The following is a 25,474-nucleotide window of genomic DNA, read 5'->3' on the forward strand; positions in this document are numbered from 1 at the left end:
TGGGAATTACTCTAACTCAGTGGTCCTCAACCTTTTCCAGGTGGCGGGCGCCGGATGATGAGCCACCAAGTACCATGGCCGGTGGACAAGCATCCGTGAAATGCCACTGAGAAGTGGCAACGTCAAGAGGTGTTGCCGCTGAAATACCACTGAAAATCAATGGCTTTTCGGCGGCATTTCGGTGGATGTTTGTACGCCTGCCAGTACGCTGGTGCACATAGATGCCCCGGCAGGCGCCATGGCACCTATTGGCACCGTATTAGGGACCCCTGCTCTAACTACTACTGCAAGGTGGCTTCTGCATAGTCCCATTTGTGGGGATGTGTCCCTAACATTGATGAGCTTCAGGAGCCCTCTATAAAATCAGGGGACCAGATATTCACATAGTATGCTCAAGTGTTCAAAAGTAATGAATTGAACCCCAAAAATTCAAGAGACTGATTTAAAAATCAGGAAATAGAAACAAAAACAAATGCCTAAAATATTCTTACTTTTTATTTGCCTTTTCGTTAGGGGGTGGTTAGAGTGTGATCAAGTCAAATTAGCAAGGTTTCCTCTGCACCTATGAGGGTTAGAGACCTATTTTTGCCCTTTTTAAATGAAGTTGGAGATTCTTGCATAATCAGAGGGTTCCAGAAGCTGGGTCTTTAAGAGAAACAGCAAATATCAGGAGGCTTGCGATAAAATGTGAGCTGGCAATGCTAGAGCATGGGTTGTAGAAGGGAAGTGTGGTCCCCAATTGCTGGAGGCAATCCTTCCTGTTGTTAGTAGCAGGTCCAGGAATATTTTCTCCAGGTATTATGACCTGACCCACGTGGTTGCAATAGCACTCTGTTTTGGCACACCTGCCCCTCCATAGATGGAGACAGAGGGGCAGAGGGCCAAATTGCATTGGCATTGGACCTGGCCTGTGTGGTCTCAACACCGGTCAAATTTGGCCCAGAAATCTGGTTCTTATTTGGGGAAAACTGGAAGCAATAACTTAGATGTCAGAGGTGCTTCAAGTTTTATGTGTCTATGAGTAAGATATTTAGGAAGTTGTTTAGACTTTGTTTAGCTTTAGGGGATCCATGTAAAGGGAGTGCCATTTCCTTGCAGTGTCAGTGGATTAGCCTGTGTATTAAAACGCTGTTCTAATCATATTAACTATTATGACAGAACCCCAAGCTCAATTTACTAGTATCACATTGAAGGCATCTCTGACACTTTTATTACAGAACTCTGAAGGCTGCTACCTGGAGTGATGTTCACATATTTTTTTGGTCTTTTGATTTGGCCTCAGGCTATGGTGTTTGCTGTGGAAGGCCAGTGCTGCAATACTTGTTGAATGAGAACTCCTCAACCCACCTCCTTTTGCTGTTTGCTAGATTCTCACAAGTGGGAATATGCAGAGACCACTTTAAAAAAGAAAATTACAGTAGAATCTCAGTTATGAACACTAGAGTTACGACCTGACCAGGCAACCGCAGACCTCATTTGGAACCGGAAGTACACAATCAGCCAGCATCAAAGAGCAATCAATCAATCAATAAATAAATAAATAAAAAGCAAGTGTAGTACAGTACTGTGTTAAACGTAAACTACTAAAAAATAAAGGGAAAGTTTTTTTAAAAAAATATTTGACAAGGTAAGGAAATTGTTTCTGTGCTTGTGTCATTAAATTAAGAATGTTAAAAGCAGCAGTTTTCTTGTACATAGTAAAGTTTCAAAGCTGTATTAAGTCAATGTTCAGTCGTAAACTTTTGAAAGAACAGCCTTAACATTTTGTTCAGAGTTATGAACATGTCAGAGTTATGAACAGCCTCCGTTTCTGATGTGTCCTTAACTCTGAGGTTCTGTCTGATTGTGTATTTCCGGTTCCAAATGAGATGTGTGGTTGACTGGTCAGTTCATAACTCTGGTGTTCGTGACTCTGAGGTTCTACTGTAATTAGAATGCAGTTTTAGGTGTGACTTAATAAAATGCAATAAAATCACCAGTAGTTTATGCTAATTTTCAGCTTTATTACACTTTAGTTTGAAAACCAGTTGATGTCTTGTCGTGTCTTTTTTTGTGATCACACGTGATAATTTCATTTTTTTTAACTCTTGCGTGCTTTTAGTTTTATTTCTGTAATAGTTTGATAGCCAGAAAGTGGGGAAAAAGTAATATTTTATTTACTGTAAAATTTCAACTCAGTGTCTAATTCCAGAATTATTTGTTTTTAATTGCAGGCCCAGGCCATATCTATTTAAAAAGGACCATAAATTCCCTGCACTGAATGAAAATGTTCCAGTGGTTATTCTTTATGCAGAAATTGGTACAAAAGACTTTGTTAAATTTCACACAGTTTTGTCTGAAAAAGTGCAAAAGGAGGAAATTGTTTATATTCTCCGGCATTATGTTCAGGTATGCAACTCAAATTGACAATAATACAATAAACTGTAATTATTGAAAATGTATTTATGATGTTTTTGATAGGGCATATCTCTAGTTTGCACTGTGCCGAATTCATGCACATTGTGTACACTAATTTTGAAACTTTCACTTCATCTAGTAACACCTAACATAGATTTTGAAAGTGGAAAAGAAGTGGTAATATTTTGCATTGTCTTAGCTGCAGGTGTTTTCCACTGAGGTTTATGTAAAATATTTACTAATTCCAACATTGCCATAATTTTTCTTGATTAAAAATGAATACAATGTCAAAATCAAAATTAATTGTTTGCAGATATGCGGGCAGTATTTGAAAACGTGCAATATGATAAAATTACTGTCAGTTCACAAAGATTGCTAAGAACTTAGTAGTATAATACTATTAAGAATGATTATTCATCAGGCTGTAAAGCTTGGGACAAACTGCTCTTAATATTCAGTTTCATTTAAATGAAGAGGTTTGTTAAACATGGATGTGCAGATAAATACATATTTTACGTCTTAAATAAGTCTATTTGACAGGGGTTTGCAACTCCATATTGCTACCCAACAAGCTCTGTAGAGATGATACAATTTTAATATTTGGGATTCTGTGGAAAAGTTCAGAGAACTACTTTTGTAGAATGCTAGGCAGGAGTTCTCTTACCTGGTAAATGAGGGCAGACTGGTCACGAGAAGTCCTCCAGAACTGCAGTGGAAGCAAATTCGGCAACTAAACCCAGCGTCTCTGCAGTGGCCAAGCATAGATCATCCTGGCTGCAGTCTTCTGATCTTCCCTATGAAGTCCACAGTAATATCCTGGACTTAACCATTTGAGGGTCCTGCTCTATTCTTGTATTCAGTAATCTGGGCAGTAAGCTCCATGGACTTACTGACTCTACAGCCACTGTGAAGTTCTTAGGTCTGTATACATGTGCTCCAGTCAGGAAGCACTATCGGCCACAACAGACGCAGTGATATTCTGCTCCTCCTCCTCAGCAGGGCCTATTAAAAAAAGAGGTCCAGGGGTTATAGGTGTAGGCCTCCCACTCCTACTGCTCCGTCTCTGGGCCCCTTAAGACACCCAGGAACCACAAAGTAGGCATTTTGATGAGCCAGACCCTCTCACTTTCGCAAACTGTCTGTCCCACTTCCACAGAGCTTGCTCCCAGATTACTTGGGACAAGTGGATCTTGAGTTATACTCAGTAGTAAAAGTGTTCTCCCATGTCCTCACCTCCCTAGTTTGGTAGACAGATTCAGCCAATGGATATGTAGGCGTTCTGTTTGCTCTCTCTCAATCAACTCTCATGCTAGTGACAGATGCTTCTGCTCTGGGATGAGGAGCCCACTTGGGTTTTCTACAAATACAGGTTCTATGGTCCTCAGAGGACTTAGCTTTACACATCAGTGTCAGAGAACTGAAAGCTATCAGATTGGTGAGCCTGCTAGTTCTCACAACATGGCAGCAATGTTTAACCTCAAGAAGCAGGGGAGAGCCCACTGTTCTCTACTCTGTCCAGAAGGAAACTGTATTGCCATCTCAGTAAATCTAGAAGCATCTTACCTGCTTGCAGACCACCTGAGCAGATTGTTTGAGTGCCCAGATGTGGCCAGATAGATCTTCCAGTGGTGGGGGTTTCTCCAAGTGGACCTATTTTGCAACAAAGTCCAACAGAAAGTGTCAGTAGTTCTGTTCTCTTCCAGTTCACAGCACAGAGTCCATAACAGAAGCCTTTTTACTTGCTTGGTCAGACAGGCTCCTCTACGCTTTTCCACCAATCCCACTCATTCACAGAGTATTGCTAAACGTAACACAGAAATAGGCCAGAGTCATATTTATAGCCCCATACTTATAGTCCTGGAGCTGTCAGTGAAACTTTAATCTCACTTCCACTAGACTTGGACCTGATCTTCCAGGATCATGGATGCCTACTCCACCCGAGCTTATGGTTCCTTCATTTAACTGTATAGATGCTCCGTAGCTAGACAGAGAGCAAGCTTGCTCAAAAGATGTTCAAGAGGTCCTGCTAAATAGTAAAAAGCCCTCTATAAGAGCTGCTTATCTTGCTAAATGGAGGTATTTCTCCATTTGGTCTCACCAGAATGGGGTATCACCGACCAGTTCCTCAGTTCAGCATATTCTGGACTACTTCTTTTACCTGAAACACAATGGTTTCTTGGTTAGTTCCATCAAAGTACATCTGGGTGCTATTTTGGCATTCCATCCTAATTGCTCTATTTTCTCTGGTGAAATGCCCACGAGGTTTTTAAAGGGCTTAGTCAATTATATCCTCAAGTTCAAGATCCTGTTCCTCCATGGGCTTTAAACTTAGTATTGTCAAGTTGTTTGGGTCCCCTTTTTGAACCATTTGCTAGCTGCTCACTGTTGCATCTGTCAATGAAGGTGGCATTTTTTGATGGCCATTACCTTGGCCAGAAGAGCTGCGGGCATAAATGGTGGTACCTCCATACACATTCTTTTTTAAGGCCAACATTTACCTGTGTCCTTACCCAAAGTTCATCCCAAAGGTGGTTTCCTCTTTCCTTTCAACTGCCAATTTATTTGCCTATATTCTACCCCAAACCACGTAAAACTAGGGAGGAAGATCGTTTGCATACCTTGGACATCAGAAGAGCCTTGGCATTTTATTTGAACAGAATCAGTCACTTTTGTAAATCCTCCTAGCTGGTTGTGTCAGAGCAGACAGAGTAAGAGGTCAATCATTTATCATTCAGAAAATTTCTTCCCTGGATCACATCTGGAAACTCATGTATTATAATGTGGCTAATGTTGCTCCACCCAGCAGAGTCACAGCTCATTCAGTGAGGTCACAATCAGTCTTGGCAGCCTTTGTGGCACAAGTTCCAACTGCAGATGTTTGTAGAGTGGCAACTTGGTCCTACATTTGCCGCCTCCTCTGTGCTGTGGCTCAAGTCTCCAGAGACAATGCTGGGGTGGAATGAGTTATTCTCCAATATGTATTGAAATAGACTCTGATCCTGCCTTGTGTCTTATGGCTTGTGAGTCACTGAGAATGGAATGTATATGTGCAATCACTTGAAGAAGAAATGGGTTCCTTAACCTGTTCCATAACTGTTCTTTGAGGTGTGTTGCACATATCTACTCAACAACTCACTGTCCTTCCCCTATTCATCAGAGTTATGGCAAGAAGGAGGAAGGCAAGGGATGGCTCTGGTCTTTTCCCTTCATGCAGTGGCATGTGGCGGCAGGGGGAGTCCCTCAATGGGTACCACTGAGGGAAGAAGTTTTTGACAGCCACGTGCTGGGTGCATTGACACGAAGAGGGGAATACCAGAGGACCAATCAGGAAACCGGATTTTTTCAACTTTGGGTGGAGGGAATTGAGTGTCTGAGTCTTTTGTCTATCTGCCTGCTTTCTCTGAGCTTTGGAGAAGTAGTTTCTACTTTCTAGTCTTCTGTTTCTAAGTGTAAGGACAAAGAGATCAGATAGTAAGTTCTATGGTTTCTTTTCTTTGGTATTTGCATGAATATAAGTGCTGGAGTGCTTTGATTTGTATTCTTTTGAATAAGGCTGTTTATTCAATATTCTTTTAAGCAATTGACCCTGTGTTGTGTCATCTTAATACAGAGAGATCATTTGTATGTATTTTTCTTTCTTTTATATAAAGCTTTCTTTTAAGACCTGTTGGAGTTTTTCTTTACTTCAGGAAAATTGAGTCTGTACTCACCAGGGAATTGGTGGGAGGAAGAAATCAGGGGAGATCTGTGTGTTGGATTGCTAGCCTGATTTTGCATTCCCTCTGGGGGAATAGGAAAGTACTTTTGTTTCATGTGCAACACATCTCGAAGAACAACAGTTATGGAACAGGTTTGTAACTCTTTTTTTTTCTGGTTGATGGAACAAACTGTATTGTGAACAATAATTGAAAATATCAGTTTTGGATTGATAAGTAACAACTGTTTCATAACATTTTAAACTTGATTAGATTAGATGATGTACGTTTTCTGTAAAGAGCACTTTTTAAAGTTATATTTTTCACTTGTTAAAATATGTTCAAACAGAAACCAAGTTCTAGGAAAATGTATTTGTCTGGATATGGTGTGGAACTTGCAGTAAAGAGTACAGAATACAAAGCCATGGATGACATTCAGATTAAAGGTATATTTTTGTTCTCTGTGCTGTGTTTTTGGAGACTCTATTTCAAAATATTTAGCACCTTCTTGAATTTTGAAGATAGTTATGCTCTGAGTATGTTTAAATTTTGTTGACATATTTAGTTTATTTGTACAGGATATGTCAAAAGTAGTCAAGGGCATTGAGAATTAACATAGAAATCTATATCCATGGAAGTTTTGTATAGACAACAATGTTTAGAGGATAGGGAATTACTTACTAGTAGCTATCGTTCTCTGAAGACATACATCATAACATAGCCCATATTCCTTGTTTCCTAGTAGGTTGAGGGTTCTTTAATCTGTATCATTTTAGTATTCTATCTCTAACTGTTAAGGCATCTCTAAAGTATCTAGTAGCAATGTCTAGGTACCAACTTTTATACGTATGAGGTTAACTTCACCTCCTTGTTTGGAAAAGATTTGCCCATTGAAGCACATTTCATTTTCAGGGACTGAAATGAGATATATACTGCTGAAACAAATGGCTTTAGTACTTAGTAGTATGTTACGAGAGAAGATATTAAATGATATTATGGTATTAGAGAGGAATGTTTTTAGGGCTGAGATTCTTTTCTAATGATTTGACTTTTCTAGTTTTTAAAAAATGTTTTTAAACTGCAAATGTCTAACTGGCTTGAAATAAATAAGAATTTAATGATTAGTTTATTCTTTCTTTACAGAATAAACTGACTCTTGGAGGCAGTAGGTGTCATTGTCTTTTTCTGCTACAGCAGTGCATATCACCTGGTTAGCGTAATGGCTCAGAACTCTAGAATCATAATAGTTCCTATCTGATCTTGTGCTTGGAGTGTGGACTTTTGAGTCCTGGTTTATATTAAAAAAGTTATTACCTACTGTTGACAGTGTTATCAATAGATTTAGCTACTCATGTTTAACTGCAAATGTAAACCAGGACCAACCATACTCAGCATTGCTTCAGAAAGCCATTAAGACTACAATTTTTAATAGGGTTGCCAGGCATCCGGTGTTCGACAGTGTTAAAAGTCCGGTCAGCGGCACAGCGGGAGCCCGGGGTTAAGGCAGGCTCCCTGACTTCCCTAGCTCTACATGGCTCCTGAAAGTGGCTGCCAGTCCTTGTGTGCCCCGAGTGCTACCTCTGCAGCTTCCATTGGCCAGGATCTGCAACCAATGGGAGCTGCGGGGGGTGGCAGCTGGGGTTGCGCAGGCAGCGGGTGGAGCCTCCCTGGCCACCCATGTGCCTGGGGGTAGCAGGGGACCTGGTGGCTGCTTCCTGGGAGCCACGATAAATGTCACAAGGACCCCACACCCACTCTTCCATCCCAACCCTCTGTACCAGCCCACAGTCCCTTCCTGTACCCAAACTTCCTCCCTGCACCCCCTCTGCCCCAGCCCTGAGCCCTCTCCTGCACCCCAAAACCCTCATCTCTGGCCCCACCCCAGAGCCTGCACCCTCAGCTGGACTCCTTCACCCCTGCAACCCAGCCCCCTGCCCCAGCCTGGAGCCCTCTCCTGTAACCTGAATCCCTCATTTCTGACCCCACCTGTACCCTGCATCCCCAACCAACAGTCCATAGCCCCCTGTACTCCAACCCCCTGCCACAGCCCACTGAAAGTGAGAGAGGGTGGGGGAGAGTGAGTGACAGAGGGAAGGGGGATGAAGCAAGCAGGGGCAGGGCCTTGGAGAATGGGCAGGTTAGGGGCAGGGCCTCAGGAGACGTAGCAGGGCACAGGTGTTCGGTTTTGTGCCATTCGAAAGATGGCAACCCTAGTTTTTAAGCATGGTTTTCTGAAATGATGCTAAGCATAGTTGCTTCTGGTCTACATGTGCAATTTTACTATGTACAGTGAAGTCCACTTCTAACACTTTCTGTCAGGACTGGGTGTCAGGAACCATCAGGCTGAGTTCCCTCAGTTAGCCAGGAGCTATCAGATTCAAACTTGAGGCCAGTTAATGAGCCCAGCTAGGCTGCAGCAGGATTGTCTGATTGGCTGAAAGGAGCCCATTGTCCTTCATGTAAGTTCAGCACCAGAAACAGGCCACTGGCTGCTCAACACCAGCATCTGCAACTATGATTAAGGCAGCGAGTTGTCACAGAGGCCACGGATGTCACAGATTCCATGACTTTCTGTGACCTCCATGGTTTTTGCACTGACAGCTTTTGGGGCAGTCTAGGGCCACTGCTCCCCCCAAACCCCAGCAGCAGCAGAGTTTGGGTGTGGGAGGGGGCAGGGAGTTTGGGCATGGAGTGGGGTGTGTTGGGCTCTGGGTAACACTTACCTGTGGGTCTCCCTGGAAGTGGTGACATCTCTCTTGCTCAGCTGCTAGGCAGAGGCATGGCCAGGCAGCTCTGTGCGCTGCCTCCACCCAGAGCGCTGGTTTCGCAGCTCCCATTCGCCGGGAACTGCAGCCAATGGGAGCTGAGGGGGTAGTACCTGCAGGCAAAGGCAGCACGCAGAGCTGCCCAGCCGCGCCTCTGCCTAGCAGCTGAGTGAGAGGGATGTCACTGCTTCTGGGGAGACCCCCAGGCAAGGGCTGCCCAGAGTCCACCTCACTGCATCCTGTATCCCAACCCCCTCCCACACCCAAACTCTGCTGCTGCTGGGAGGGAGGCATGGAGCCAGGTAGGGAGCCTGCTGGCCTTCACAACCCCCTTCTCCAGCACCAAAGGTCCCAGGCCACGTGCTGCCACCTGCCCCCCCAGCATCCAGGCTGCCCTCCCCCAACACCCCCACCCCCCAATTTTTAGTTAGTGTTATATAGTAAAAGTCATGGATAGGTCATGGGCTGGCAATTTTTGTTTACTGCCTATGACCGGTCTGTGACTTTTACTAAAAATACTCATGACTAAAATGTAGCCTTAACTATGATGGCTCATGTCTGCCTTGTACCCAGCCTCGCTCCTGACTTGTTCCTGTCCAGTTTGAGTCTGCTCTAGCCCTGTTCCAGCCTTGCTCCATTGGCCAGCTTCTGACTCTGACCCTTGGCTCTGGTTATTGACTCCTGGCTCTGGTGCTATCCCTTGGCTTGATTTCTGGTTCCAGCTTTGGTCCATGGCTCTGGCTCCTGAACCCAGCTCTATCCAGTAGGTCAGACTGCCCAAGTCCTGGTCCTGACACTGGATTGCTTTTGTAGAGTAGACAAGGTCTAAGAATGGCAATGAAAGAGAATAATGTAATTAAAGTATTTGTCTCTTCTGATCTGGGAAAATTTAGGATGGGAAGGGGAAAAAGTGCTGAAAGTGAGGTGAGGATGAAAGTGCAATATTTAGAGCTGTATGTAGACGTTAGCATGGTGCCTGGTTCAAAACCAATGCTGTAAGTCTCTTATGTTCATGGTTCAAATTCAAACTTTTTTTTTTTTTTTTTTTTAAGAATAGAGCCCAGTATTATTTGATTATCTACAATGGTTACCATTTGATCAAACTGAGGAAAAGCCATTTTAAGAAGCAAAGCTGTTGGTTGTACTGTCTAACACAGACACACAATTGAAAAAGTAAACACTTTTAGTGATTTTTTTTTTTTTTAAATAGGGTTAAACTGTAGGTTCACATGTTCTCTTAAGAGAGCCATTCTGAGGCCAAAATATGAATCTACAAGCTGGCATCACATTTGAGAAGTATATGTTTGGGTTGTATAATTGTGATGGCAGGATATTTGGGAAGAAAATATATTGGTAATTGTGATGGGTTCGGTCACAGAGACCCCCTTAGGACTGTCACCTGATGTGCTGAGACTACCTCTGAGCCTGTTTTCTCTGCCAGTTGGGCCTTCAGAACCCTGCCTTGTTGAGCCAGATACGCTAACCTGCTGCAAAACAGACCCAGGGTTTGACTCACATCCCCCAAACTGCAGACTTAATGGAAAATGACTTAGTTAGTGCTCCTGTCTGTAGCACCCAGATATCCAGCTCCCAATGGGATCCAAACCCCAAATAAATCTGTTTTACTCTCTATAAAGCTTATACAGGGTAAACTCATAAGTTGTTCACCCTCTATAACACTGATAGAGAGATATGCACAACTGTTTGCTCCCCCAGGTATTAATTACTTTCTCTGGGTTAATTAATAAGCAAAAGTGATTTTATTAAATATAAAAAGTAGGATTTCAGTGGTTCCAAGTAATAGCAGACAGAACAAAGTAAGTTACCAAGCAAAATAAAACAAAACATACAAGTCTAAGCCTAATACATTAAGAAACTGATTACAGATGAAATATTACCCTCAGAGATGTTTCAATAAGCTTCTTCCGCAGACTGGACTGCTTCCTAGTATGGGCCCAATCCTTTCCCCTGCTACAGTTCTTGTTAACTCCAGCTCAGGTGGTAACTAGAAGATTTCTCATCACTGGAACCTTCTTTGATCTGTTCACCCCCTTATATAGCTTTGGTACAAGGTGGGAATCTTTTGTGTCTCTAGGTCCCCACCTCTCCTTCTAAATAGAAAAGCATCAGGTCTAAGATGGATTCCAGTTCCAAGTGACATGGTCACATGTCCTGTGAAACCCCAAGCCTTCATTCTTCCTGACCTGACTTTCAGGAAGGCTTGCAAGTAAACAGAGCCATCTACAACCAATTGTCCTAGTTGATGGGAGCCATCAGGATTCCAAGCCACCATTAATGGCCCACACGGCATAATTACAATAGGACCTCAGAGTTACATTTCATATTTCTAGTTTCAGATACAAGAATGATACATTTATACAAATAGGATGACCACACTCCATAGATTATAAGCTTTGTAATGATACCTTACAAGAGACCTTTTGTATGAAGCATATTCCAATTATGTTATATTCACACTCATTAGCATATTTTCATAAAATCATATGGAGTGCAACATTACAATAATTTTCTTGTTTTGTGTTTTATGTGTGTTCCATGTGTTCAGCCACAAATGACACAATGGAAGAGGTTGATGGTGAGGCAGGCGAAGTCCAGGGATTTCTCTTTGACAAATTAAAGTGAGTTAATTTAATTTACAATTAAACTTCTTTGTTTGTAAAATAGCTGTTTTTTGAGCTTAAAACAAAAGTTCAGACATATGATATGAAAGTCTTTTGTGTCAATGAGTTGACTCAACATTGGTTAATTTTTGTGTATTTGTGTACTTCATTGTTTAACAGTATTTATCAGTTATTCTTTGAGTGCTTGCTCATGTTGATTCCATTGTACGTGTGCACGCACGCATGTGCGTGGCTGTTGGAGACTTTTGTCTTAGCAATACCCAGCTGTGGTGCCCTCTGATGTGCCACACTCATGGCACGGTATATCAGGTGCCGCTGGCCCTGAGCCCTCTCATTTCCTTCTTACCGCCCCTGGGGGACAGTCGAAGTGACTCTGTCCCTTGCTTCGCAATTGGTCAGTGGTTTTTTGTCTAGTTTAGCCTTGTACTTCACCTGTAAATAGTTTAAATAGTTGTTAATTAGTGGTTAAGTACCCGTTAAGTGTTTAGTTAGATAGTGTCCTAGGGGGACTTTTGCCCTCAGCAGGACATGCTCCTCTCTCTGGGTTTCAAGCCCTGCTCATTGTGTAAGAGGCCTATGCCTGTTAGTGACCTGCACGAGAGTTGTCTACAGTGCCTTGGGGAAACCCATATAAAGGAGTGTTGTCATCCAGAACTTTCATCCTCGGACACAAAGAGAGTGTGACATGCACCTCAGGGCACTCCTGATGCCGGCTGCCCTGCGCCCAGCTTCAGAGATGGAGCTGCCCGATCTGGCACCCAGCTTTTCAACTTCAGTGTATAGCACACCTCCAGCATCAGGGTCCTCCCGGCACCAATCCCCGCTGCCGGTACTGAAGAAAAGTACTAAGAAGGTGGCACCAGCCAAGCCCGACCAAGGAGCTTTGGGCAAAGGACCCTGCTCGGGCCTCACGCCCACTAAAGGATCTGCTAAAGAGCTCAGCTGTGAGGAGTTCTTCCCCTCATAACTACCCCCCACCAACTCCGGGGAGCGGTAAGAGGCTTAGGCCAGTGTCTCAGCCGACCCCCTCCGAGGGCCCAGCGCCTGGAGAACTGAAAGCGCCTCTACCGCATCCTATACTGCGTGCGGCAAAGGAATCAGCTATGGTTTCCCGTGAGGGCAAGCCCACTGGCAAGGCCTCTCACAATTTAGAGGAGCGCCAGTGGTCTCTGGAGCCAAGACAGAGCCCTAGGTCACCACGTTCTTGGTCTACATGCCAGTCTAGGTCTCCAGCTCGTCATTACAAGCTGTCGGCACCGTGCTCCCGATCCCCTTCGTCATGCTGAGGCTTGCCCAGGCGTGGTCACACGTCCCCAGCACCAGTCCTCATCCTACCGTCGGTCACTGTTGCCGAGACCTCAAGGGCACTCCCTGGCTCGACGCCGCCTCCCTTACCCCCAGCACTAGTTGGAGTGTTCCCAGCGCCAGTCTCTGACGGTGAGCCCTCAGACTCAAACCTCCACAGCACTGCCCTGGTCGCCGAAGATGGACAACGTTTCAGACTCGGAGACACAATTCAGCCCCTCGCCCAGACAACGTGATTGAGCTCTGGAGGGTGCATCAGTGGCTTCGGCACTGGCCTGTCAGCAGAGCCAGTGGCCAACCCAATGGCCATATTGGAATGCATGGGGCATTCACATCATGCCAGCCCTCAGTTGCTGTGTCAGACAGATCGCCAGCGATGCCTTGGTACCTGCAGCACCGGCCTTGGGGTAGGACATCCCAGAGACTGCCTGGGTGAATAGCTGGTTACCTACCCTAAGGCTGCCCTCCCCGGTGGGTGAGGACACCTCTGGACCTCCCCCGGTTGTCCAGTCATCCTCTTCCTCCCCAGATGAGACGGTGGCAGGGCCTTCTAGAGCTAGCCCACTGGATGATTTCCATGAGCACCAGGCATTGTTCGGCACGGTGGTGGCTAACTTGGGCCTAAAGGCTGGGGAAATGGAGGAACAGACAGAAACATTATTTAATGTGCTTTCTGCCCCTGTCTCAACCCGGGTCACTCTCCCAGTACCTGAAGGGGTCTTGAACATTGCCAAAAGCATCTGACAAACCCCATCCTCCATCCCCCCCACCTCAAAAAGGGTGGATAAGAAGAACTTTGTTCCCGCGAAAGGTTTCAGATACATATACACTTACGTGCCACCGGGTTTGTTGGTTGTGTCAGTGGCCGACAAACAGGCCCAACAGTTCTATCCCTAAGAACAAAGAGGCAAAGAGACTGGATTTGTTCAGTTGAAAGATTTATTCTATGGCCTGCGTCCAGTTTTTGGTGGCAAACCACCATGCCCTCCTGGGCCGCTGTAATTTTAACTTGTGGGACTCTGTCTGCATGTTTAAGGAGTTCATGTGCCAGGAAGCGGCCCAAGATTCAGGCCTTGATTGAGGACCTTCTGTTTGACAGGGTCAGCCTGTTCTCCGACCGAATGGATGCTCGTCTGAACAGCCTAAAGGATATGAGGGTGAAATTAAAATAAAGACAGTCTTAATACTCTAAAATATGCAATCATTATTGAAATAAATCATTGCAGAATTGGATTTCTATTTTCTATTTATTAGAATCAATGTGTAAACTTTAAAAACGCAAGTAGCTTATTCATATACTGAAACCCACTGTCAGGAACTTAGCCAGCTCATCACTCAGGCTGGTTGAGTCCATCTGAGCTGTGGCAGGGTCGATTGACTGGCTGGCGCACCCCATTGGCTGCAAGGAACCAACAGGTGTGCATTTAAACTCAGCAGCAGCGGTATGTTGCCAGCTGCTCAATGTTTATGCCACAACAGCAAGATCTCCTGTACCCACCTCATTCACAGCCTTGTTCCTACCTTGTTTCCAATTTTTCATCTCTAACTCCTGTTTGTGGCTCTAACCACCTGGTCAGGACACCCATCCCCGGTTCCTGACAGTTTGAATTGCCTAAAGAACGGAGAGGCCCTGGTTCAGCTGCAGGGATGGACCCCACTAAAGCCAGTGTTTCTTTGGTGGAGTTCGAGTGCCTTGCAGAATTTACAAACCTAGGTCCATGTCCTGCAGGCACACAGTGTAGTGCTGGCCTTGCAGGTGCAAGCAATGCCATTGGTGACTCAGTCCCATCAAGATCCCAGTGTCTGATGAATTCAGTGGAAAATTGCACTGATTCTTAAATCTGTACTGCCTCCTGTACTTCGAGTGCTTGCTCATGTTCATTCCATGTTAGGTGTGCACGTGATGCGGGCACAGTTGCTGAAGATTTTTTTGCTCAGTGGTATCCATTGGGCTGGCTCTAGCGCTGGTATAAAGGACTGTCTGGCTCTGCACCCTCTCAGTTCCCTCTTACTGCCTGTGATAGCTGCTAGAACAGCTCTTGCCTCCCTCGGCACCCGCCAACAGAAGTGAGGGTGCCCCCCATGGTTCCCCCAAGATGTCTTGTCCTTGGAGTCAGAGGTGGACTTATTCACCCAGCCAAGGAGCTGTTACCAGTAACCTACTAATGTTCTTTCGGATACTGGTGCGTGTGCCCATCCAGGCATCTGGCCGGATGGGCATGGCCTTTTTGAATCCATGGGGGTTTTCCTGGTATCGCTATCCCTTCCAGCTGTTTGTACTCGGGGATGTCTGAGAGAATGGCCCCTCTGCCACACCATCTGGCACCTGACTCAGACTCCGGTACTGCATGATGAGGTCAGTGCAGAAGAAGAGGAGGAAGACGCTCTGCCAGTGCAGACCTCCTCCTCCTCCTTGAAGCTGTGTTGAGGTTGAGCGGCTCGGCAACACAGGACGACTTTGGAGCTCACCAGTAGCTATTGAAAAGGGTGGCTTCTTATATAGCGCTGGAAGTGGAGGTGCTTAAAGAGTCCTCACACAGCCTAATTGACATCTTGGTTGTGGCGGCCCCATCAAAGGTGGCCCTTCCCCTAAAAAAGGCCGTTATGGGTCCAGTCAGGTCCCTATGGCAGACCCCATCCTCTCTGTTCCCCACTTCAAAAAAGAGCAGAGAAAAAGTACTGTGTTCCTGCCAAGGGGTATGAGTACCTTATTCCCATCCTCCTCCCGCGTCCCTTGTGGTCACAGCGGCCAACGAAAGAGACTGACAAGGGCTGCATGGTGCGACCCCCCATGGCAAAGGACTCAAAGAAGCTGGACCTGTTTGGTATAAAGATTTATTCTACTGGTGGGGTACAGCTCCACATCTCCAACCTGCAGCCTTACTTGGGAGATATGACTATAATGTCTGGGACTCCATGTCAAAATTCAAGGACTCGCTGTCTCAGGAGTCCAGACAAGAATTCTCTGCTCTGGTGGAGGAAGGGAAGACCATAGTTGGGGCCTCCCTCCAAGCTGCCCTAAATGGAACTGACACTCTGCCATAACAATGGCATCAGCGGAGGTCGTGAGAAAGTCCTCTTGGTTCCAGTCCTCACGACTGACACCAGAGGTTCAGCAGTCCATTCAGAACCTTCCGTTTGATGGAACTTCCCAGTGAGGTCTCAATCTTATAAATGTTCACAGCTGCTGATGTTGTCTACGTCCATGGAGTTCTGAGCCTCATGGTTTGCTGTCTTGCTCAGGGTAGGCAGATTGTTACACCATTGCATGTGGAAGACCCTGGATTGGACCTGTTTGTATCCAACCAGAACTAGAAACGCCACAGATTCTGTTCCAAAGGGGAAGCCAGTGCCATGTCTGTGTTGGGCACATTTCTGATCCTATGGTACTTTGATACTGAGAATCCTCAGGAAGATCAGGCAAGATGCAGCCCTAATGATAATGATAGCCCCATCATGGCCCAAGCTGATTTGGTTCTCTGACCTCAATAACCTGCTAACATGGCCCTTAATCACGCTTCCAACATACCCAGAAGTGATGATACAATTGAAGAGAGAAGTCTTTCACCTGGACACATCTCTTCACTTCATAGATTGGGTGTTGGCTGTCTGACATCCGCTGACGGATACTGCTCCTTAGCATTGAAAACATCCTAGCTTGCAGAAGAAAGGACTCTACCAGACCTACTTAAGCTGCTAAATAGAAGAGGTTCTCTCTTTAGGCATTGGAGAATTGTTTGTCTCCCTTGAAAGCACTGCTGGCTAGTATCCTGGAGTACTTAAAGTGTTTAGGCATTTCTATAAGCTCCCTAAGAATGCACATAGTGGCTATCTTTCCTCACTCTTCCCTTCTGGAAGGCCACATGGTCTTCTGTCATCTGACCGTGGCTAGATTTCTCAACAGTCTACTTCATGTCTTACCACCAGTCAGAGACCCTCTGCCCTCCTGAGACCTCAAAGTTGTTTTAACAAGTTTGATAGGATCTCTTTTTGAGCATTTGGTGACTTGTTCTTTGTACTACCTATCCATGAAAACCATCTTGTCAGTGGCCATAACCTCAGACAGAAGGATAGAAAATATTCAAGCCCTTATGGCGAGGCCACCTTATGTAGTATTCCACAGGAACAAAATTACTTTAGAACCTCACTCAAGTTCTTATTTAAAGTGGTTTCTGATTTTAATCTTAATCTGTTGATTTGCCTCACACTACTTGGGGAGAAGCTAAACTTCGCACCCTGGATGTTGTCAGATCTGTCTTAGTGCTTGTCTACACCACTGTTCATTTGGTAACGAAAAGGTTACCTAGTTTGTGTTAACATAGTCAATTTAAAGAGTTTTAGTTTGTTCCAGCAGCATCCACATGGTGGAGTTACAGTGCAGCATACTAGTACACGCTGCAGTTCACACTTTTAGTCTGAACTGTAGGGCTGTGTCGACATAGCCTTACTATCTAGACAGAACAGGCCCTTTGAGGATTCTCCGAAATTGTTCCTAGCATTCTCGATCTCCACTCAAAGATAGTGTCTAAATGGGTCACAGACTGTATTAAGACATGCTAGGCAGTGACACATTTAAACCCCACTTGGGCAGATTAGGACCAATTCCACCAGATCTCAGGGAGTCTCTACTTCTTCACTGTGATTTGTCCCAGTTTCAGAGATTTTTAAAGCAGCTACCTGGAACGCAGTTCCTGAAATGAACTATATTGTATGGGACAGTACGATAAAATAAGATGTTCCATCCAGCTCTGTCCAGCCTAAGAAGGAGAGGGACCTGATCAGACCAACCGGATGATGTCTCTAACCAGCCATCCTGTATTATGAGAACATCAGGAAAAGTCATATTTCCACTACCTTTGTTGTCCTATCTCTTGTTTCCATTCAGTGTCTGTCAGTTTTATGTAATGCAGGAAATTGACTATCACTCTCAACTGAGAACTAAAAAATAGAACTATCCTGTACTTCCCCACCAAGGAGCACTGTTTGATTGAATAAGAAACTGTCAGCCCCAGGGTTGGAGGGCTTCAGCTGTGAGCTCCGAATGGGACTGACAGCTCGGAGTGTCAGTCAGAGTTCGAGGGGCTCCAGCTGTGAACCCCACACAGGGCTGACAGCAGGACTCCAGCTCTGAGCCCTGCATGGGGCTGACAGCTAACAGGCGATGTAAGTAATGCAGTGTCTACATCGATACTGCCTTACCCTAACTACATTGACCACTTGCGGATGTGAATTTAAGTTGATGTAATGGTGACTTACATCAGTGGGAGCTTTAGTTTAGATCAGGTATTGGCAACCTTTCAGAAACGGTGTGCCAAGTCTTCATTTATTCACTCTAATTTAAGGTTTTGGATGCCAGTCATACATTTAAATCTTTTTAGAAGTCTTTTTCTATAAGTCTATAATATATAACTGAACTATTGTTGTATGTAAAGTAAATAAGGTTTTTTAAAATGTTTAAGAAGCTTCATTTAAAAATAAATTAAAATGCAGAGCCCCCTGGACCGGTGGCCAGGACCCGGGCAGTGCGAGTGCCATTGAAAATCAGCTCACATGCCGCCTTTGGCACACGTGCCATAGGTTGCCTTCCCCTGGTGTAGATGCTTACAGAGTTAAGTTAACATAAGCTGCCTTATGTCAACCTAACTCTAAAGTAGACCAGGCCTTAATCAGGTCTACTTTAGAGCAAATAATTAGAATTGCAGTGACTAGAGTGTTGGATCAGCTGCTGTTGCCCAGCACTCTGTCACACTCCCCACTGCCAGAGCCTTTCCCTGGTGACAGTCTTTGACTGTAGCAAGAAAAAGCTCCAGCAGCGGGAGGCAGCAGAACACTACACTGCCAAGATCACAATGTAGACATGGGAGACGTTGCTTAGGTGTGTAGAGACCTACATAGGATATATACTGTAGGTTTTGACATAGCTGTCAATATGCCACCAATAATTGACTCTGTAATTATTGCATCTGCTAACTGTTCAAATTCACATGACTTAGATTTATTAAATAGGCCTTTAATCTAATGATTAATGGTTCCCTATGGTAGTTTATACAGAAAATATGTCCTGCACAAGTGACATTTTTGACTGAGATAAAGTATTCTTGAAATTTCTGAATGATGTAATCTAGTAGTCTATAGTCTCCTTCATGCTCCTGTTGGAATCAGTTGTAGATTGGAAGTATCTCCGGACCAGCTACATGTAGATGTGTGGAGGAAATTACTTTCTTGGATCTATGTTTAATCCTCTTGTCTCCAGGAAAATTTGGAAATACTGCAACTTTCTTTGTCAGTTTTCTGCAAGGTTCCCTTCTAGACTAAAGGATTCAGGTGGCTTCGTTTGCACTATTATTGTTGGAGATTTAGTTCATTTCTGGTATCATGTAATGAAGGATGAAATGAACTGATAAAAAAATTGTTTTATGGCCCATCTTTTGACATGATAAGGGTTACAAGAATACCCTTGTTATGTAACGGGTCAGAATCCACCGACTTCAGTAAGTATTTTATAATTAGTTTGGTTCTGATTGCTGTGATATTAAAAAGCTGAACTAATTGCTGAACAATTTTTAAAGTTAGGAATTCCAGTGACAGCATGGGCCAAACGCTATTCTCACACTTCAAACAGGTTCCACTGCAGTTAATGTCAGTCTCTCTGTCCACATCTCTATCTACTTTTATCTAAGCGCTTGTCTACGCAGCAGGTTACTGTGCTGCAAGCTAGAGTGTAAATCTATAGCACACCAGCTTGTTGTGTAGACAAGTCATAAATATTGATAATGTGCTTATCACTGTTGTATTTGAACATTGCCAGAATGATCAAAAATATACAATTAGTATTGTCACATGCTGTGACAGGCGTGTGCATGTGTTTGGAGAGCAGAATTTCTCTTTAATTGGTGGAATTTGTGAGGACTTAGACTCAACTTGATGGCATTTCTCTGTTGGATATACATCTTTACCTCGATATAACGCTGTCCTTGGAAGCCAAAAAATCTTACCGTGTTATAGGTGAAACCGTGTTATGTTGAACTTGCTTTGATCCACCAGAGTGTGCAGCCCCATCCCCCTCTCCCCCCCACTCCCCAGAGTGCTGCTTTACTGCTTTATATCCAAATATGTGTTATATCGGGTGGCATTATATCAAGGAAGTGGTGTAATGTAATAATTTTTGAACCCCTTATCCAATCAATTCATGCATTTCAGTGGGGAAGGAGGAAATATGGGGAACACAGTGGTCCTGGAATTGAGGGGGACGGCCTGTGGCATAAAGAGGGAATGGGAGGCACACAGAGCCCCTAACATGAGTGGGGAAAAATGGGGCACTTTGTTATGTGGGGGCGGGGAATGGGGAACACACAGAGACCCTCTCACAGGGAGGGAGGTTGCAGAGAGTCCCTGAAATAGAGGGTGATAGAAGGGTGTCACTCAGGGAGCTTCTGAGCATGAATGGAGGAATGCAAGGAACCCTGGTATATGAAACAAGATCAGGCTGCAGAAGCAACAAAGTGTGTGACCTTCTAATATACAATAAATTTTGGGAGGTGACTATGGTGAAAATAGTTTAAGAACGTGCAAAATACAACCCTTATGTAACTCCATGGAAATCAGTTGAGTTACTCGTGGATGTACATGGACCCATGTTTGCATTAAATCCTCTAAATTTGTGAGCATTTTGCCAGACCCTTAATACACTTAATGCAAAGTTCATTTCATATACAATATCATGTTGTCTATTTATTAGAAACCTAAATTAGGTTAAAATATCCCATCCATTTATTTAGGGTCTATTTTAGAGAATTACTGAGTAATTGCAGTTCTCCTTGAAATAATGAATAGAAGCTGTGGCTGTTTAGCGTTTTCAAAATGAGGCCCTTAAATTGTGGCTGCGTTCATAAATCCTAATCTCTGTTTATAGAAGTGAACTTGAAGTGTTAAATTCTTGTTTGTTACCTTAAATAAAGAAGCAAGATAAAACCATAAACAGTTTTGTATGTGATGGAGGGAGGTAATTAGATTTTTTTTTAATGTTTTGATCTAGACAGATGTATCCTGACCTTAAAGATAATCTGAGGGAGTTCAGAAAACACCTAATTGAAAGTACTAATAATTTGGAACCTCTGAAGGTCTGGGAGCTACAAGGTATATATTTAGTATGCTGTGTTTGTTTGTGAATTGACACTCATTTTGTTTAATTCTTCTTTGCTGTATTGGTGATTATAAAAACTATAACAAAAACTACTTTATTCTTCAAGTGCTTGTCCCTGTACGTAATGGACTTTAGGTTGCACATGCATTCCAGGATCTGGAGATATTTCCTTAGCAGTGTCCATCTGGTCCGTGCCTATACCTCTGCCGCTTCAGGCTCTGTACCAGGGAAATGAAGGGAACTGCTGGTCTGCAATAAAGTTCCTCCTTGCTGCTCTTGGGAGCTTTAGTTTAGGAGATCTTCAAAATGTTCTTTCCAGCGAGAATAGATGGCTTTGTTGTCCTTCAGAACTGTGGTTTCTTCCTTCCATACCATGACAGATTGACCCATGAACAGCCTTGGTGGCACTAAAGAAACCACATGTATTGTGGATGTCTGTGAGATGTTGGAGTTCTTCTTCGAGTGCTTGCTCATATCCATTCCAGTTAGGTGTGCGCGCGCTGCGTGCACGTTCGTCTGAGATTTTTACCCTAGCAACACTCGGTAGGCCGGCAGGGTGCCCTCCGGAATGGCGCCGCTATGGCACCTGATATATACCCCTGCCGGCCCATCCGCTTCTCAGTTCCTTCTTACCGCCCGTGTCGGTCGTTGGAACAGTGGAGCATGGCTTAGCTGATCTCCACCTCCCTAGCTCTTCGCTCGTTTATATAGTCATTGTGTACGTAGTTCGTTCTCTATAGTTCTAGTTAACTTTTATATTAGTAGTTTTTATAGTAGTTGTGTATATAGTTTGAGGGGATCGGGGGTTAGCCCCTTCTCCTCCCCCGGTACCGGGGCCCATGCCCGGTTCACCGGGCTTCAAACCCTGCGCGGCCTGTCATCAGCTGATGCCCACAGGAGACCCGCACGACTCCTGTTTAAAGTGCCTGGGCAAATCCCACCTTGCGGACAAGTGCCGAATCTGCAAGGCTTTCAAGCCCTGGACGAAGAAAGAGCAGGACATTCGCCTCAAGCAACTTTTGATGGAGGCAGCTCTAACTCCTCCATCCTCGGCACCGACTCCGGCACCGGGGACGAGTGCTTCCTCCGCACCGGAATGCACGGTTCCAGTAAAGGCTCCTCGGCACCAGCCTTCACCGGCTCAACCCTCTGGCAGGCACCGATCCCTCTCCCTGAGGAGCAAGAGGCACAAGGCTCCTGCGGCACCTGTATCTACACCGCAGTCGGAGCATACATCCAAGATGGACCGCCCGGCACCGTCAACTGCTGCGGCACCGCTTGCCTCCGCACCGTTGATTCTGGTCTCTCAGGAGCCGTCGAGTCCGGTGCCTACCAGCTCCCCAGCGCATGCTGTGGTCGAGCTCGTCGTGCCCTCGACGCCGGAGACTTTCTCCACGGCTCGGGAACTAATTGCTTGGACGGAGCCTGAGCTGCCCCAACCCCCGGCACTGCTGGTGCGGGTTGTTCAGTCTCTGGGCAAGCCCGCCATGATGAGGCCATCTTCGCTGGGCACTGCAGAACGCCGCTGGTCCCGATCCAGGTCCCGCCATCGCTCCCGCTCCCTGCACCGCTTACAGTCCCGGTACCGCTCTCCATCCCGGTACCAGTACCGGTCGTACCCGTGGCACCGCTCGAGATCCCGGTCTCCATCACGGTACTCTCGGCACCGGTCCAGATCCCGGCACCGCCGTACCTCTCGCAGCCGATCTCGGCATGGAGACGTGAGGCACCAGTCAACCTCCCAGTACCGCGCTGGTCACAGGTCCCGGTCCTGCTCCCGGCACCGCTACAACTCTCGGTACCGTTCTCCGGTACCGTGCAGACAGGAGTCCAATGGATGCAGAGACCTGGTCCAATCAACTTCATCTCCTCTGTGGCCTTCGCGTCATCCATCCATCTCCTTCTATGTGGACAGTGCCTCCTACGGGGACTCTGATACGCATGCCCATGGCCCGGACCACGGACCTCACCAGTGGTCCTTTTGGACACCTTGGGCATATCATCAAGCCCAAGGCAAACCGACTGGCCCATCATGCTCCGGTCACTCAGAGCACCGTGTGCCCGAGGCCACCGTCAGCCGATCCCTCCCCCCCCCCCCTGCTGGCACAAAGGAAACCAGTGCACATGTCCCGGACCCGCATGACCTTCCGGAGACGGAGGTCCCCCCAGACCAGGCGTCGGTGCAGGACCCACTCGTCCCGGGGCTGTCATCCTCCTCTTCCCCGGATGAGGCAGTAGCGGGCACGTCAGCATCGAGGCCACCTCCGGTCACACCAGGACCTTCTGCGGCGTGTCGCCCAGAATATCAACTTGCTGGTAGAGGAGGTTCCAGAGGTGGAGGACCCGGTGATTAGCATCTTGTCCGCGGAGACACCCACCAGAGTGGCTCTCCTCTTCATCCGTTCGATCCAGGCTAGAGCAGACACTGTCTGGCAATCCCCGGCTTCCATCCCACCTACAGCCAAGGGGGTCGAACGGAAGTACATGGTGCCTTCCAAGGAGTATGAGTACCTCTACGTGCACACCGCTCCCTGTACGTTGGTGGTACAGTCCGTCAGCGAACGGAAGCACCACGGCCAACAAGCCCCTGCGCCTAAATCTAGGGAGGCATGGATTTTTTGGGACAGAAAATCTATTCCGCGGGAGGCCTCCAACTCCGCATAGCGAACCAACAAGCCCTCCTGGGTAGATACAATTACAATGCCTGGGAGGCGGTCGGGAAGTTTGCCGAGTTGGTTCCGCAGCATTCCTGCCAGGAATTTGCAGCACGCCTGGAGGAGGGGAAGAGGGTCGCGAGGACCTCCTTACGAGCCTTGCTAGATGCCGCTGATTCAGCGGCTAGAACGGTTGCCTCTGGCATAGCCATGCACCTTATATCATGGTTGCAAGTGTCCGGCTTGCTACCTGAGTTGCAACATAACATACAAGACTTGCCGTTTGATGGACAAGGCTTGTTCTCCCAAAAGACGGACCCCAGACTGCAGAGTCTGAAGGACAAGTGTGTAATTATGCGTTCGTTGGGAATGCATATGCCTCAGCCTCAAAGACTGTCCTTCCATTCCCAACCTCAGCGCCCTTACCCCCCCGCCTCGGCCAAGGCAAGACTTTGCCAGAAGACGAGGTCGTACCACTCGCAGACGTCAGTCTGGACCTCAAGGGGGTAACAATTCCAGTCCCACCAAACAAACACTGGGACCCAAATCAAACTTTTGAGGGTGCACCCGAGAGCAATGTACCAATTGCCTCCCCAGATCCCTTTCAGTTCAACAACCGCCTTTCCCCGTTCCTTCCTGCGTCGTCCCAGTTGACGTCCGATCGTTGGGTCCTACGTACGGTGGAGCTTGGATACCCCTCCCACCGCCCCCCTCGTCCCTCTTCAGGGACCCCTCTCACGAGCAACTCCTCATCCAGGAGGTCCGCAGGCTTCTCTCAATCGGAGCTATAGAGGAGGTACCGGAGGAGTTAAGGGGTAAGGGGTTTTATTCCCGATATTTCCTAATTCCCAAGGCAAAAGGGGGCCTCCGGCCTATCCTAGACCTGCGAGGACTGAACAAATTCATCAAAAAGTTCAAGTTCCGCATGGTATCCCTGGGAACCATTATTCCTTCCCTGGATCCCGGAGATTGGGGACATGCCGCTCTCGACATGCAGGATGCATATTTGCACATTGCAGTTTATCCCCCGCACAGGAGGTATCTGCGCTTTGTGGTAAATCATCGACACTACTAGTTTACTGTCCTCCCCTTTGGCCTCTCCTCGGCCCCTCGGGTCTTCACAAAGTGTATGGCGGTCGTCGCTGCTTCCCTACGCCGTCGTCGAATACACGTCTTCCCTTACCTCGACGACTGGCTTATCCGAGGGGCCTCCGAGGCACAAGTCATCAGCTATGTGTCCATTATCAAGGACCTGTTTATGCGTCTAGGCCTGATCCTCAATCTAGACAAGTCAACTCTGGTGCCTCGCAGAGGATAGAGTTTATCGGGGCAATGCTGGACTCCAACCTGGCGACGGCTAGTTTACTCCTCCACCGGTTTCAGGCCATAGTCTCCCTTGTCCAAAGTCTTCAGAGTTTTCCAACAACCTCTGCTTGCACTTGCCTTGGTCTCCTTGGTCACATGGCTGCATGCACATTCGTCACAAAGCACGCCAGGCTGCGAATGCATCCTCTCCAAATCTGGCTCACCTCCATTTATCGGCCAGGCAGAGACGCAATAGACATCATTCTGACAGTTCCGCCGAGCGTTCTCTGCTCCCTCGACTGGTGGCGAACGTTGTCCCGGGTGTGTGCAGGTCTGCCTTTCCATCCTCCCCAACCCTCCACATCCCTAACAACGGACACGTCCTCTCTGGGCTGGGGTGCTCACCTAGGGCACCTGCGCACCCAAGGTCTTTGATTGTCCCAGGAGTTGACGCTACACATCAATGTCCGGGAGCTGAGAGCGGTCCGGCCGGCGTGCCAAATGTTCCAGCGCCATCTGCAGGGCCGTTGTGTTGCAGTATTCACGGACAACACAACGGCCATGTATT

General features: G+C 46.4%; 1 protein-coding gene across 2 annotated transcripts in view; it reads left to right on the top strand.

Annotated features, from left to right (window-relative positions):
• The window catches only part of UGGT2 (UDP-glucose glycoprotein glucosyltransferase 2), a 280,647-nt gene that overhangs the window by 19,124 nt on the left and 236,049 nt on the right, over positions 1-25,474 (top strand). For both annotated transcript variants that reach the window (XM_050947053.1, XM_050947062.1), the window contains exons 5-8: positions 2,214-2,388; positions 6,442-6,538; positions 11,424-11,496; positions 20,840-20,940. In XM_050947053.1, the coding sequence (XP_050803010.1) occupies positions 2,214-2,388; positions 6,442-6,538; positions 11,424-11,496; positions 20,840-20,940 (446 nt within the window). The remainder of the gene's footprint in view (positions 1-2,213; positions 2,389-6,441; positions 6,539-11,423; positions 11,497-20,839; positions 20,941-25,474) is intronic.

Source organism: Gopherus flavomarginatus, chromosome 1 (genome assembly GCF_025201925.1).
Source record: "Gopherus flavomarginatus isolate rGopFla2 chromosome 1, rGopFla2.mat.asm, whole genome shotgun sequence".
NCBI classification, from domain to species: domain Eukaryota; kingdom Metazoa; phylum Chordata; order Testudines; family Testudinidae; genus Gopherus; species Gopherus flavomarginatus.